The sequence below is a fragment of the Schistocerca cancellata genome, chromosome 5 (assembly GCF_023864275.1).
Source record: "Schistocerca cancellata isolate TAMUIC-IGC-003103 chromosome 5, iqSchCanc2.1, whole genome shotgun sequence".
Lineage (NCBI taxonomy): Eukaryota > Metazoa > Arthropoda > Insecta > Orthoptera > Acrididae > Schistocerca > Schistocerca cancellata.
This window is the reverse complement of record NC_064630.1, coordinates 778,557,215-778,573,920: the sequence shown is the minus strand read 5'-3', so window position 1 is coordinate 778,573,920 and position 16,706 is coordinate 778,557,215. Positions and strand designations below refer to the sequence as shown.

The 16,706-nt window shown below is 44.5% G+C and overlaps 1 protein-coding gene across 1 annotated transcript in view; it reads right to left on the bottom strand.

Moving 5' to 3' along the window:
• Positions 1-15,898, bottom strand: part of LOC126187917 (mitogen-activated protein kinase kinase kinase 13) — a 496,875-nt gene extending 480,977 nt beyond the window's left edge. The window contains exon 1 of the mRNA XM_049929273.1: positions 15,775-15,898. Within this exon, the coding sequence (XP_049785230.1) occupies positions 15,775-15,866 (92 nt within the window). The 5' untranslated portion in view covers positions 15,867-15,898. The remainder of the gene's footprint in view (positions 1-15,774) is intronic.
• Between the last annotated feature and the right edge of the window lie 808 nt (positions 15,899-16,706).

Below are 16,706 nucleotides of genomic sequence, written 5' to 3'. Positions count from 1 at the left end.
GCGCCTGGACCCTGACGCCTGCTCGCCGTGACGTCACGGCTGCGGCTGCGTATCCATTAGCAGGGGGCCGCGCGAGACGGCGCTAAACGCGCATGACGACAGCGGCCTTCTCACAAGTCCAGCTCTGTACACACACGGCGCTCGTAAATCAAACGACGTCGCAGTATCCGACAACGACAACATACCTGTTATGGTGAACGTCGTTTACGTTAAAAATACCAACGCATTTTCCATAACGCGTACTAGCAGGGGGCGAGGAGGGTGCTACTTACGCCCGCTACAAAAATTTTTAAAAAATTCGATCAATGTTAACTTCTGTTAACAACATCCGTTTTAAATAGGTACCGATGCGTAAATCAGGTCTACAACTTGTAAATATCCACTAGCACAACCTTAGCAATACCAGCAAATATTCCGTAATGTGTACACAGAAGGGAGGGGTACTTTATGATCACCACAAAAAACTGGAAAAAATACAGTTTAGTTAATTGTCGTGATTTTTATTCACGACATCATTTCTAAAGGTGTATAATGCCTAAGAAGAGTCATGAACTTGAAAATAAAAATATCACTTTTCTTGCAAAAAGTTTTTGCCTTACGTTTTACTGAAAAATTTAAAATAATTTAAAATATGGTATGACAAATCATTAAAAATAAATATTTTTTCGAAGTTTTAAAATATTTTCAAATGGTGGGCATTTCTCCCTTCCTCCCCTCTCGCCACGATATCGTGAGGATTAACTGAATGACCTATTTGTGGCATATAAGTCAAAATATGGTTCAAATGGCTCGGAGCACTACGGGACTTAGCTTCTCAGGTCATCAGTCCCCTAGAACTTAGAACTACTTAAACCTAACTAATCTAAGGACATCACAAACATTCATGCCCGAGGCAGGATTGGAACCTGCGACCGTAGCGGACGCGCGGTTGCAGACTGTTGTGCCTAGAACCGCTCGGCCACTCCGGCCGGCATATAAGTCAACCTTCCGGCTGGTTTTGTGAAGTCTTTACCATGTAGTCTTCATCTCTACTCCCCGCCCCTGTAAGTAGTTGGAGCCCCACGCTTTGCTGATATTTATTCAAAATCATACGGACCACCAGCAGCTGCTGTAAAAACCTTCATTGGTGCAACAAGTTAAAATGTTGCCGGCCGTTGTGGCCGAGCGGTTCTAGGCACTTCATTCTGGAACCGCGCGACCGCTACGCTCGCAGGTTCGAATCCTGCCTCGGGCATGGATGTGTGTAATCTCCTTAGGATAGTTAGGTTTAAGTAGTTCTCAGTTCTAAGGGACTGATGACCTCAGATGTTAAGTCCCATAGTGCTCAGAGCCATTTGTTAGAACGTCATCAGGCATAACAAGATTCTCAGTTGCTGTATCCGTGTGGAATCATATATGTCGTTCCATTCGACTCTAAATAACATCAATATACGATGTGGGCAACTGAACTGAATACATAAAAGTTAAACAGTAGTCAGAAGATGCAATATGTCAATAAGAGTACATCGCATCAAACTTCTAGAAACATTTAGACTGTTGCAACAGTGTCACTATCACTTTACAAACCACCAGCTTGCTGACTGCTCAGTAAAAGGCGACGCCTAGGCAACGTCGGATATCATGGCAAGATCAGCTGTTCAGTCAGCGATACACAGTTTGTCAAGAAAGAAACCCTTCAGACAGTTCACACGACGAATTCTGTCGTGCACTTGTAGTCGGATATCTGTCGTGTTGTTTCTCTCGACCGGCTTTGTGTTAGCCGACGACAAACAATGGTGTGTGTGAACCATCGCAGAGAGGTGGTACTGGCGAGACTTCACTCATTCCTAGACTGCTTCCGGGAGACCGAAGAAAACGAAGGTAGATCAGAATTATTAGAGACGAAGCACAAACTCGGATTGTGCACGTGTGGAGGAGGGAACTAGCCGTAGACTTCCCACAGGAATAATAGCAGCCCTCGACCTACACGATTTAAGGTGAAACGCGGAACACGCAAATCTGGCGAGTTAGGTGGGGGGGGGGGGGGAGGAGGGGGGGGGGTTGGAACTTGTCCCGAATGCGAGCAGTGCGTCAATAGGGTTTAGATGGTGTTTGTGGCACTACGTTCTGAACGGATGAACTATGCCGCTCTCAAAGAGACAGTGCAAACACGATGGAGACGTTGGAAGTCTGAGGGATTGATTTCAGTTATTTGCGAATCTAAGACTTACTCGAAGCTAGGTGCGCTCTCTCTACAGTCAGAAAAATTCGGGTTATTTGTTGTTCTGTGTGCTCTACTTTCCTATGCCCGTTCTCGTCAGTCATGTGCCTAAACATGTAACTGCATCTAAAAACATTGGACTCACAGTACCACACAACCAAACAGCAATATGAGGCATCAAACAAAATTTGTGACTGCGCTGAGGATTTTTAGGTAGGGAGGATGTAGCGTGTTTTCTTGGATAGAGTGTCAATGACAGAACAAGGAGTAATTTCAGGGGTGCTCCAGGGAAGTGTATTGACGCCTTTGTCGTTCATGTAGTGTATAAAGGACCTGGCAGTCAATAGTAGCTACAGAATTTCCACAGGTGATGCAGATATCTTTAAAGAATTACTAACTGTAAAAAACTGTGCAAACATTCAGGCAGATCTCGATAAGATTTTAAAAGTGGTTCAGACGTTGGCCGTTTGCTTAGATGTTTAGAAATGTAAGGTTGTGCACTTTACAGAACGAAAAAGACTTAGTATCGTATGACTATAATAACAATGAGGCATAACTGGGTTCAGCCAACTCACACGAATACCTAGCTGTAACTATTTGTTTGACACCTTAAATGCCTTCACTATGGAAGGTCCTGTGTTCGATTCCCGGTACCTCCTCTGATATTTTCTGAGATGGATACAGGGTCCACTTAGACTCGTGAAGCGAAATGAGGAGCTGGTTGGATGAAGAGGTAGTGACATCATCTGGATTCATCTGCCAGCAAAAAGGACTGCAGGGACTGGTGACATGCCTCACAGCCCTCGTTGCCTTGTGGGCAGCAGTCGGCCAATCGGAGCAAGCCTATGGACTTTTTTTTCTGGAACTATCACAGGCTTAACTGCAAGTAAATCAGATGCCAGACTTCTGTTCATCGGTAGATACTGCGAAAATACAGCAATTGTCCAGAGGAGCTGTTTGCCGAACACTTTGTCTGACCCATCCTAGAACACTGAACAAATGTGTAGGATCCATACCAAAAATATAACAGGTGTCGTTGAACCTATGCAAGGAAGGGCAGCACGAATAGTCACAGGTTTATTTGACTGACGTTAGTGTGTCACGGTAACATTGACAAACGTGAATTAGCTATCGCAGAAGACATAAGCCAAGTACGCCGCGAAAGGCTACTTATAAAATTTCAAGAACAAGTATCGTGCGAGGAATGTAGGAAAATACCGCCGCCCCTACATACTGCTCCCATAGTGACAGCGAAAATGAGACACTAATTACAACATGCACAGAGACAGTTGCTGCGCTCCTTAAGCGAAGACACACTAAGATGTGATACACTGGAATGTCTTGATTGGTTGGCTGATTTGGGGGAGGGGCCAAGCAGCGAGGTCATGGGTCCCATCGGATTAAGGAAGGATGGGGTAGGAAGTCGGTAGTGCCATTTCAAAGAACCATCACGGAAAACCTAAACCAGGATGGCCGGACGCGGGTTTGAACCGTCGTCCTCCAGAATGGGAGTCCAGTGTGCTAACCACTGCACCGCCTCGCTATCTCTGGGATGTCTTCCGTGCACTTAGTGTTCTGCAGCGTAAAGATGTAGAATTAAGTAAGCTAACTGTGCGACCGAGACGGAGATTGGAAAGCAGACTGGAAATAATGGTGTCGTGACATTGCACTGGAGGTAACACGCACCAGCATTGTCCATTATGCACGTGAAACTCCCCAAGGAACAGATATCGCGCGTTATCTCGGTTTACGCTTTGGCGGGTCAGAAGACAAGACGGGGACGATGTCGCGTGCGGTTGGACACAGGTGACTCACAATCAATCCGCGCGTGGTAGAGAGGGCTGGGGGTGGGGAGGACACTTGCCGCAGGCTTTTCGGGCGGTTCAGTCTAGGGTGGGTGGGGGTGGGGAGGGACATGACAGTGCTGTGGCCTCCATTGCGCTCTTCCTGTGCCATCTTCCGTCAGGACAGAGGACACTCACCGAGCGAGGTGGCGCAGTGGTTAGTACAATGGACTCGCATTCGGGAGGACGACGGTTCAAAACCTGCGTCCGGCCGTCCTGATTTAGGTTTTCCGTGATTTCCCAAAATCGCTTCAGCCAAATGCCGGGATGGTTCCTTTGAAAGGGGACGGCCGACTTCCTTCCCCATTCTTCCCAAATCCGATGGGAGCGATGGCCTCGCTGTTTGGTCCCTCTTCCCAAACCAACCAAACGACAGAGGACCTCTTTAGCCGGCGGTTTATACTCTGGCAGCTTTCGTTCCAGTCATTAAGTTGTCTGTCTTATTTAATCGTGGTATGTCAACCCTGACGTTGGTTTGACCACTGCGGTGCTTTCCGAGACACGATCGTGTTGGAGCTGCGGGGCCGCAGGCGACAGGACGTGCGCCTAGCACGCGCGCGCTGCCCCCCTTCAGTCGGCTGCTCGTTCTCGGCTATCAGTGGCTCTCACCCTCCATTGGGGAGAGCAGGCATTCAAGCTCTCGGCACGCGACGCCACAGTGCAGGACAGGCCAGCGATCCCCTACTGTTCCTCTCCCTTTTCCCCTCCCCCGTATCCAGACACACACGGCTATTGATCGACGCTCGGCCCCTCCGGGTGCAGCGCGTGCGCGGACGGCAGAGCCCTCACGCGGCGGCGCCAGAAACTACGCGCGCGTGCACACACGGTTCGCGTAAACAAAGCCTCCTGCAGGCTCCTCCAGCCGACGTAGCCGTTCTCCTTGAACTGCTCGGGCAGGCAGGTACGCGACGCGTCACGGGCGCTTTTTGGCGCCAAGTCTGCGGCACAACACGAGAAACAAAGGGGAAAGCTGTGGCGCGGTAGATGCCGTGTCGGGGAGAACATCTGCTGTTGTCGCTCGGGCAACACGCTCCTCACAATTTCTGCAAACATTATAAATAACCAAACTAGCTACAAGAGTACCGTACCGAGAGAACGCAGGATATCTGCCTAAGAGCCGGCAATAAAATTATATCAAAATTTGTTTTACTCGTTTTGTTCCACTCCTGACTGGTCCGTAACTGCAAGAAACAACGTAATATTTCTTGGTCCACCTTGATGCAGACTTCTAGTTGCTACAACCAGACTAGCTTCAGTGGGTTCTGATTCACACAGGTACACAAGCGCTTTTTCCCGTATAGATTGTGTCACACTTTACAGTAACAAATCTGTAACTGAGTGATTCAATATTCGATCTGTTTGTAATTCTGTTTCTTCCTAACGAGTACAAAAAGATTTCCTCCAGATTTTCACTTTTTTCTTCTTTCTCTGTACCCAAGGCAGAACACTTTCGGTACGCACTCTGCAAATTAAACTTAAAGTTTGCAAGGCATATAAGACCGAGATTAGCGCCAAACACTTTCGCGGGGTACACTGGACCCGATTCAGGCTGCGGCAAACGAAACGCTCTTCGTAGTTCAGCGACAATTCGGTACCTCTACAATGCAGGGTGAAGACTATTTTTCTATTTCATTCACGAGAAGAGCAAGCAAATTCTGACGGCCTGCACAATGGATGTGCCCTAAGTCTGTAACTTCGTTGGAAATTTGGGGTAAGTTCTATGGGACCGAACTGCTGAGGTCCTCGGTCCCTAGGCTTACACACTATTTAATCTAACTTAAACTAACGTACGCTAAGGACAACACTCACACCCATATCTAAGGGAGGACTCGAACTTCCGAAGGGGGCAGCCGCGCGAACCGTGGCAAAGCGCCCAGACCGCACGACTACCCCGCCCGGCTGTTACTTTGTTCTTGGAGTACGTACGGAAAATACCTTTTTAATGTAATGATATGCATTAAAAGTTCCCTTAGTACATCAGTTACATTTTCTTACGTATTAAGCAGGTTGCTTATAACTTTAGTAGCTGAAATCATCGAACTTCATCCTTCGGGCCGATTTGGCAAGAACCTCAGACACTTATGCACTATTCAGACTAGAGGAGGAAAGAGAGAGAGAGAGAGAGAGAGAGAGAGAGAGAGAGAGAGAGAGAGAAACCGTCATTCACACCAAACACCAACCTCTTTCACCACACTGGTCGTCAAATCACGCATACCGACAAGAATCAGAATGTAGAGAAGACTGAGGAGTCTAGTTTGATGTATGGAGTTGCACAGAATGTCTTTGTAATCAAGAAATAACATAGTCGAAACTGTGGAGTGTCTCCTTAACAATAGCTCCAAGCTGTATACTCGCCATATTTAAGCCGCCAAGCTTCGAAAAGCTAACAGAAAAGAGCTGAATTAAGGAGAATTCAAAGACCAGAATGTTTAAGTGGGATGGATGCCAAAAGAAAGCTAAGAAATACACGAGAAAGCGACGCTCAGAAACATTTAGGCTATTCCAATAAATATTCGTTATATACAACTTCTTTTGTAAAAAACAACATTTTGTCAATGGAGAGTGTGATTGATTATTTTGTAAAATTTTTTTGTTTATTTATAGACGCAATCACATTCTCATGACACACACAATGACCATCTTCAGATTCTAAAGGCGGGATACACTGAGCACATGAACCTGTGTTCAGTGTGTGCCGCCTTTAGAATCTGAAGTTGGTTATTGTATGGCCGAAACTGGTTATGACTTCGTTTGATTTGCAACTCGTCTTACTTGTACGTCATTTTCAGAACTTGATGATGATGATGATGATGATGATGATGATGATGTTTGGTTTGTGGGGCGCTCAACTGCGTGGTTATCAGCGCCCGTACAATTACCCAATCTTTGCTCAGTCCAATTTCGCCACTTTCCTGGATGATGATGAAATGATGAGGACAACACAAACACCCAGTCATCTCGAGGCAGGTGAAAATCCCTGACCCCGCCGGGAATCGAACCCGGGACCCCGTGCTCGGGAAGCGAGAACGCTACCGCGAGACCACGAGCGGCGGACATTTTCAGAACTTGCCGAGCATTAACGTAGATTTCTATATATATACTCTACGAATTTTTATTAATGCAGGACAAAGGATAGATAATATTCATTGTGCTATATATTCCGGTTTGTATACGTTCCCTTCCCGCATGCAATACGAGAAGATTCATCTTTTATACTCATATTTGTGTAGGTCATCTCTTATTAGGCTAATTTCATCTTTGGGGACTCACCTGGTGTCTTATACAGGGATATGAATAAGTGTCTTAGATTCACCCGTAAAAATCAGTTCTTGGAATCTTATGGGTAATTTTGCGAAAAATACCTGGCGCCCGCCTTTATTTTCTATCATCTGAGATATTTTAACTTCTCTGCCGTGGGCTCCCACCAAGCAAAAACAAACCTACGTTCTTTCGCACTGCCTTTGTTTACATACGCTCGAGAGTCCTCGTGAGTGTGATCCGCTTGGAACTGGCACAAGGGCCATGCTCTTCGTAACCAGGACCTATGCCTTCGGAACACGTCTTATTACGAGCCGGTAGTAATCCCGAACCCAACCAGCTTTCTCAGAGTGGTAGTTTGGGGGCTCGTTTCAGTGTACGATTAATCATTTCATAGTGAACAAGTCCTGTGATGTGACTGTAGTTACAGCAAGTAGAATGGAAAGGAAAATCGTACTCATAACGGTTACGCTTACGTATTCCAAAAATCGTTAAAAGTTGGTGTAGCCCGATGGACGTGCAACATTAAGAGTTACAAAGTTTCATTAAAACTGCCTCCACTGAAGTGGCAGATGTGCTCGAGAATCAAACCGATCACAACCAGGCAGAAGTAACTTGGCAAAAGTCGGGGACAGGAAATAGTGGTCTGACGAGGAGACCTACACGAGATATATGCGAGAATCAATCAAAACTTACATATTATCAACTAAAAAAACACACTGAAGAAATAGCTGTTAAAAATATCGACTGCTTACACAAATCCATTTAGAAAAATAGACGAAAAATTTCTACCGAAATTACCTATTAAATATTCAGAAGGTTCATACCATTCTGAACATGTCAAGGGTGAAAGTTACAGGTGCGGTTTATCTATTGTTACATAATGGTGCTGACAAAAAAGTAATATTCTGAGAAGCTGAAGATACTTAGTGTGACAAAATATGTTGATGGAACTTTCAAGTATTGCACCAAGTTTTTTGTCAGCTATTTACGATCCAGAGGCTTGTTAATGGACATTAGATTGCTTTTCTTTTGGGGGGGGGGCGGCGGCGATAAGAAAAGATCTTACCAGCATGTCTTTTCGACAGTTGTTGATAAATGTGATAATCTAGGTCTGAAATTATCTCGAACAGTGTTTTCCATTTTGAAGAAAGCGTTATGAAAGCTGGAAATGTAGTGTGGTCTGGGGTAATAAGCCATTCATCTAACACAGAGCATGTGGCGATAAAGACACAGAGGGATTCGGAGATGACCACTGGTACGGAAATGAAATCGGAAGTTAGTGTCCTACATATTAGGTTTGGCAATGTTGGTTCCTGGCATGGTTGGTGAGAGTTCTGTTGAGGACTTAATTTCAGCGATGCCTTTGCAAGTACTTAACATTTATATAGACGTACTCTTTCCTCCGTCCATGTGGGCAGAACGAAGTTCCAAGAAACAGAAAACCACCAGTGCTTCCGAAAGTTTCCACAGCAAGTACAATAATCTGTTCCATTCCTGCATCTTGGATACAGACAGGTTTTCTTGCGGTACTGAAGCAAATTCAACAAGACAGCAAAACTGCATCCACTCAAAAAAATCAAGAAAAGGAAAGGTGTTTCCTGGTTTTAAAATTCATAAAGCAGCAAGTGGCGAACTTCAGTACTGGAAAAATTACAAGAATGCAATATGTGAAATTATTGACGATGGGCATATGTAATAGGCTAATATGACGAATTTGTAAGTATATATCAAAATAGAAAATAATGTAAATACTACTGGGTGTGAGCTCGACTCCTCGTGGTGCACTTTGGGTAACGCTAAACGAACTGGTAAAAATACCACTAATTCATATTTAAGCTTTAGAGGGTAATTTTTTTATCTTTATGGTCATGATAATCACAGCCATTTTTCCTTGTTTCGACAGACTGGAAGAATGTTTTACAACTTCTACCAGATTTGCTTTGAACGGGAGGACATCCCTAACCTCGGCCGGCGTGGATCCCGTGACAAACGCGGAGTCTTAAGGGTCCGAGACATGGCCGAGGAAGGCGTGGACCGTGGGCCCCTTGGAATCTGAACTGCTGTACCACACTCCAGTATGGGTGATCTGCAAGCTGTCTCTTCCGTAGCTGTCTCTTTCGTTTACAAGCGAGCTCGTGTATGTACTCCATTCTCGCTACATGCTATTACTTCAGGGAATTTGTATGACTTGACAGTTTAAAATTGCCTCTAACGATTCTTGTAAGTAAAGGTAGCTGCATCTATTGTTTTTTGCGACGTGCAAAAGGTTTCTCTACGTTAAGGGCTATTTGCTTGTCTTCACACTAGGGTGATATTTTGCCAAGATCTATTACCACACTTATCTGGTAACACTTCGTCACAGATAAATTTATTATGTATGCAAAAGTACGACGTTGTAACTAATTATCTGCAAGTTTATTGATATTTAAAGTGGTGACATGGGCGATAAACGATGCAGACACGAAGAAAATAAATTTTTTTAAAAAAAATTGCTCCCTTAGAAGATGCTGTAAATTCGTCGGCTAACTTCTGAAGAGGTACTAAATGTCGGACTGGAGAAAAAAGAAATTTATGGCAAAATGTTATTAAAACAAGGTGTCAGCTGACAGAACAAGTCTTCAGTCAAGGAGGAACTGGTAACTTGGTAATACAGGGGGCTGGCAGCAGTGGGTGCGGGGGCAGATGGGAGGTAAAATTTTTGTAGGAAGGTGAAGGGTTCGCTACAAGAAGTTGGTTCGTAATGAGGCGGTGTGCAGTAGTTACGCAGAGATGAACAGGCTTGCACAGGACAGACTAACGGTGGAGACGAGAAAGTAAAAATGAGATACGTAACATCTATGTCCACGTAGAGACTCCGAAAGCCAACGTCTGGCGTGTGGCGAAGGTTATCGTGTACTATTACTATCACTACTACTAATTTCCTTTTCTGTTCCACTCGCAAATAGAGCGAAGGAAAAACTACTGTCTATATGCCTCCGTACGAGCCCTAACCTCTCCAATCTTCGTGATCCTTCCGCGAAATGTACATTGACCGCAGTAGAATCGTTCCGCAGTCAGCCTCAAATGCAGGTCCTGCAAATTTTCTCAATACTCCTCCTCGAAAAGAATGTCGCCTTCCATCCAGCGATTCCCATCTGAGTTCCCTAGCATCCTCGAAATAATGCGTACTGTTCGAACCTGCCGGTAACAAATCTAGCAGACCGTCTCTGAATTCCTTCGATATCTTCCTTCAATCCGACCTCGTGCGGTTCCCAAACACTCGAACAGTACTAAACAATGGGTCGCATTAGTGTCCTATACAGTCTCCTTCTCCCAATAAAATCGAAGTCAACCATTTGTCTTCCCTTCTACAATCCTTACATTCAGAATCCAAACTTCATGGCAAACGTAAACTTGTTTCTTCGAAAGGAATGAAGAAAGAATACAGATCTAAGAAAAATTACCGACGATATTTCGGGCTTCTAGGTAAAGGAAAACCACCTTAAAAGCAAAAGTGAAGTTTCCCTGCCTATCGCAGCTGTAAAAGAAACATTCCCACGTGAGAGACAGGCGTTTCTTATGTTTCTTCCACCAGCAGGCCTTCGCTAAACGGCTGCCCGACTGCATTCATTCTCTAAGTATGAATATCATCTTAAACTCAATTGACGATATAGTGCAGTTTCGAAAGAAGGTTTTACTTTTCATTTGACCGCGCCAGCGCTGGTGCACTACTTTCTCTTAATTTCACTTCCTATTGCCATCTCATCTTCACAGAAGTTAGCGAAGTTGCGTCGAACACAGTTTATGGACTGCGAGGGTGGCCTATTCATCCTCGAAACTTGCATGTTTTGTGAGGACTCCGCTGTGCTGCAGTGCAACATAGAAAGCATTCGTCGAGGAAGACTAAATACGGTGAGCCGCGGTGAAGGTACGCGAAGGGGCACTGTGACAGCATTCGCGCTCTCCCGAGTGGTTACTTGCCACTGTACTGTTTAACAAGCGGCCTTCTCGATCCGTGTATGCGGCGTGGAAAGACCAGCTGACTTCAAGATAGCAACGGCAGTAGAGTGGTTCAAATGGCTCTGAGCACTATGGGACTTAACAGCTTTGGTCATCAGTCCCCTAGAACTTAGAACTTCTAGTATGATAAAAAAATTATTATTATTATTATTATTATTATTACGTTAAATATATTTCAATTCTATCAATTTAAATCTGTATTTCATACTAGAATGCCGTGTTCCCAGTATGGCACAGCTTTGCCACAGGACACACGAAAGCGGTCGAAGACGTCCGTCTTCTGGTCGGCTCCTGATCGTTGTCAGAAGGAGGCTAGTTTCTGATTACGCAAAGACTTCTATTATTTGGAAAAGAACAACCCGGATTTCTTTACGTAATTAGTATGAATTTTATAATTACCTAAGGGACCTTTCACAATGAACAGTAAAACAAAATGCATTTGCAAATGAAATCATTAATAAATGGGGCAGCTATGAATTGTATAGAAGACAAGGAGCGGCCTTCTGTCTACGACCAGGATGCCGCAGTATTCTCTGCTGTAGTAAAGGCTGTTTGACATTTATAAAAATAATATGGCATGGAGGATAAAAAAAGTATAAAGGAAAAGAACAGAATAAGAAGTCTGGTAAACACTAAATATATTCAAACCATTCTCACTAGCAAATTAGGGCTTATTTATAAACAATACAACTTACATAATTACTTTTCTAACAGTATGGTGCGATCAGATTTCAGCCTGTCCTGTGCTGTCTCCTTGGTTCACGTTTTTTTTGTCACAAATTATAGTCACTACTTTTCTCCTTTCGTTGAAGACAATTCTTGCACTGTTCAACACCTCCGATAACAATAACTTGCTGATTTACAGTTTCGAACATGAATTACCTTAATTTTATTAATTAATAATGTCTGCACGCTAGCAAGACCGCTCACTTTTTTAACTTAAAGTCGACCTCCTTTACGTTTTCACATAACAAGCAGAAGTACATTAAAATCTGAATATCTGCAAAAGTTTTCTACCGTCATCTTTTATTTAGATCGAAGCGGAACGACAGTTCAGCTTCTGTTAAAATGTTTCTTTGACTGCGCAATCGATGTATTAGCGTCCGCGCTAGATGCGCATCTTTACAGTTATGTAAATTATACAAAACAAATGTCTTTCAAAGGGTACTCAAAGCTTTCGTAGGACGGAAATACCAATAATATTACAAACTACTTAAACCTAACTAACCTAAGGACATCACACAACACCCAGGCATCACGAGGCAGAGAAAATCCCTGACCCCGCCGGGAATCGAACCCGGGCGTGGGAAGCTAGAACGGGCAGTAGAGTGTCGAACGACTGCAGGATACATTCAGTCCTAGTGTTTCTTGAATTTTCAGCTTTATCATCATGGGAAAAGTCTACTTTAATATATACCTATTCAAGTTCTCCTTTCCAACTTTTCCTTCGATGACGATCATTGACTACCTTCGAGCAAGGATAAAGTCGCGTGCACATCCAGATTATATTCCTGCAACATTCGACCGACATTGCAGTAGGCCCGTGCATCATTCACGCTTAACATAACTGTGGTTTTGCCAGGTATACTAACAGCCCAGTGCACTAAAATGTCTTTGATTACTTTCTCGCGCCTATTTAAAACGAAGGCGAGCCGAAACATTACATGAAATTCAGTCACAGCATCGGTAAATACAGTGTTTTTGTGCAGACGGCCTTCTTGTGATGCAGATTAACAGTTATCATAATGTTCTATGTTTCAGATATTTAATGTCGAGTAGCAAACAAACTGTTTTATTCTACTAATGTTTATTTATTACGAACCAGTTTTCAGATCACTAGTCTACCATCAACGTGTTTTAAGTATGCTAAGTAATGCAAATGTAAGCATGTATTCAAATTTGCGTGTACAAGGTGGCTAACAGTGTCTAAATTAAGAAAGAATCCGACGTGAGAAGTCGGGTGTCGATACATCATATTTTAACTGTGCTATTCTATTTTTTAACCTGAGGACCGATACCTGTCTTTTATAGGACAATAAGGCGAGTGTGATATACGTCGTAAGGTTGTGTGTGTTGTCTGGCCTGCTTTCCAAATCACCGGCAGAGAGATTCTGGGATATTACAGAGTGACTGGCTCAGTCATTGTTTCAAAGTGCTCACACAGGCATAGTCATCTGAGCTGGCATAGTCATCTGAGCTGTTGTAAATGTTTTTGTTATGCACTTTTATAATATATTTTATCGACAGTTATTGCAATTATCTCTATTTCGTGGTTTTTTTGCCTAAATGGGTGCGCGTTTATTATAAATCATGATCGCTGTGGCCATTCTATTTGGTTGTAAAACTTATTGTCGTTTAAACGCATTTCAGCCAGACTCGTCTCTACTGTCTGCAAAGGGGCTTAACTGCCGAGTGATCAACACCCTACAACTTTGATAACAACCACCACCACTAGGCACCAGTTTGATATGGAACGTGAGGAGTGATAGAACGCTGTTATTAACTGGAAGACAGCCCCTCAGTTCTAAAAGTTAACTTTTTTTTTTTGAACGTGAAAATACCAAGTTGACTGAAATTACACATAATTAATCTCACACCCCACATACACAGTTGGTTTGACGAAAGCTTTTTGTGTCTGGTGACCAATAACATCTAGCCGTCTTATAGAGAGCGAAGGGAATTTCTGTAAAACAGTGGCAGAATAATGTGACTGATGATAACATTTGACCCCAAAGAAAATTTTTTCGCCTCTCGCTACTACACCTACCACTTTCGGAAGATTAACTCAACACGTAAGGCATATGAGTCATTGTTCCACTTTTCCACTCCACAATTAACAAAATGAAACAGTTCGTTTCATGACAAATTAACAGAACGGGGCTAGAGTGGAACTCTCCCGTCCCGAAACCTTGGTTAAGCGACAGACTGACCTGAAGCGTTGCCCGAGATCTAGGTTAGGTCGGAAAGTGATATGATGCCCAGAGTTGGTGACACCAAGAAATGTGGATGCGAAATAAAGGTTGTAGGAACAGACTGATGTATACGTTCGCGCCATATTTAACACATGTTTCGCTATAGGAACGCAAAAATTGCGGGTGCCAATGTTTTTCAAACATTGGATTCTCACTATAAGTAGTCTCACATACACTTTTCAACAATTTTTTGTAACCAACGTCTGTACTCCACAAAATGTGACTCAAAGCGTACTTTAAGATACCCCATATTAATACTTCGAGTATTAATTGACATAGATAAGATTTATATTTCTTTTGCTTTGTCGAGATTTCAGTGGTTATTAAATTACACGATATTTTATTTCGTTAACTGTGAGATGATTTTAAACAGCAATTTCAGTTGTTATCACCAGAGAAAAAGGATGAAAAATATTTATACATAGTGTCTTGAGCGAAGAATCACGAATTACATTAACCTAAGTTGTACGTGTCATATCCAACACGTTTCACACTAATTTCTTTCCGTATCGAGGCTGTGTGTACTTTTTTTTTCCATCCAGTAAAATCGTAGTTGAAAGCCGGATACAGGTAAAACATGGCTTAATTTTTAAAAACAAAGCAATTGCTACGTTTCTTACATATTTTACGTAATTCGCGAGCTAAACGAGTGAATGGCTTATTTTTTAAAAACAAAGCAATTGCTACGTTTCTTACATATTTTATGTAATTCGCGAGCTAAACGAGTGTAGAAAAGTAGTTCCCGTTGCCATGTGGGTTTGCTACTATTACGACATGTTCAACCCGATGCTTTCTGGAAGCTGCTGTTTCGTTTCGGTAACATACAAGTGATGCAAACACGGCATTATTTATCACTACAGTGTAGTTACTAGCAAAATTAAAGAAAGACGGAAACAGCAGGTATTAAGATTTGTCACTTTAGTTAGAAAACGCATCGTGCACTAAAGAAATAAACATGACCTACAGCAGCCGATATTTGTATGGTAAGAATCAAAAATACAGGGGGATAGGTTAAGCAGCGTTGATGTGTGCATCGAGGGGGCTCGGACGAGCTGCGCAGGTTTGACCCTCGAACCGCTCGTCGGCGGCGTGGGTCTTCCGCAGACACAGACGCCGGACGTGACGGCCGCGGAGCGCACAGTGCGGTAGGGTACGACACAAGGCGGTATCGATTCCTCACGTGATGCAGGCTACACTCCCTCCCCACTCCACCCACCCCCACACACACGCTGTCATTGACTTCGACGGAATCCTCGCTGTGTGATCCACAGCGAAAATGTTTACAAACAAAGCGCGATTCCGTTAACAACTGCACAAAGAGAGAGTAGGTTTGGCGACATTTCTGCGTTCCACTAGCACACATTCCACTCGCTGGCGGCGTAAGCGGCCGCCGTACGAGAGCGTCCGATAAGCGGCACTGTGGGGGAGAGGGAAGGATTTTCGCACACTGGGTCCACCGGCGGGCACACGACAGACGCAGGCGACGGCGGGCACCGACCTGTTGGTGAAGTTGTCCTGGTCGTCGCGGCTGGTGGAGAGTCCGGCCGAGGACGAGGAGGGCCGCTCCATGGTGGCTACGGGGGTGTGCATGGCGGCCGCCGCCTCGCGCTACCACATCGCAGTCCGCACTGCCCCGCCGGCGCGCGGACCGGGCCAGAGCGGCGGCCTAGCGCGCCCTAGCGTGCCCTGGCGGCGGCGCCCGCAACTAGCGCTGCCGGCTCTGCGTGGGTGGCCGGCCTGCCCGTGTGTTCTGCCGGCCGGAGCGGCGCGCCTATTAACAGGTCGTGCCTCTCTCGCCCTCCCCCTGACAGCCACTCAAACGGTGAACAAACGACACACTTGGGTCTACCTGAAAAGGAAATCACTGGTTCGTACTCGTTACACAAAGTCAAGTATACCTAGTCTACGCGATAGTCTCTTAAATAGGTGTAGTGGACTGTACGGACCGCGCATTACTTTTTTTCTTATTAGGCGGTTCTTCAACTACTTCCAGAACACAGTACGATGAAAAACAGGGTTATAAATATATGTCAGTAAATGAAATTCCAATTTCAACTACCGAGCGAGGTGGCGCAATGGTTAGACACTGGACTCGCATTCGGGAGGACGACGGTTCAATCCCGCGTCCGGCCATCCTGATTTAGGTTTTCCGTGATTTCCCTAAATCGCTCCAGGCAAATGCCGGGATGGTTCCTTTCAAAGGGCACGGCCGACTTCCCTCCCCGTCCTTCCCAAATCCGATGAGACCGATGACCTCGCTGTCTGGTCTCCTTCCCCGAAACAACCAACCAACCAACCAGTTCCAACTAGGGCAGCTGCTGACAGCTGTGAAAATTACCGAATTATCAGTTTAATCAGTGTTCCTTACAGACCACTGGAAAGACTGGTAGAAGCCGGCATCGGGAAAAAGCAGCTTGGATTCCAGAGAAA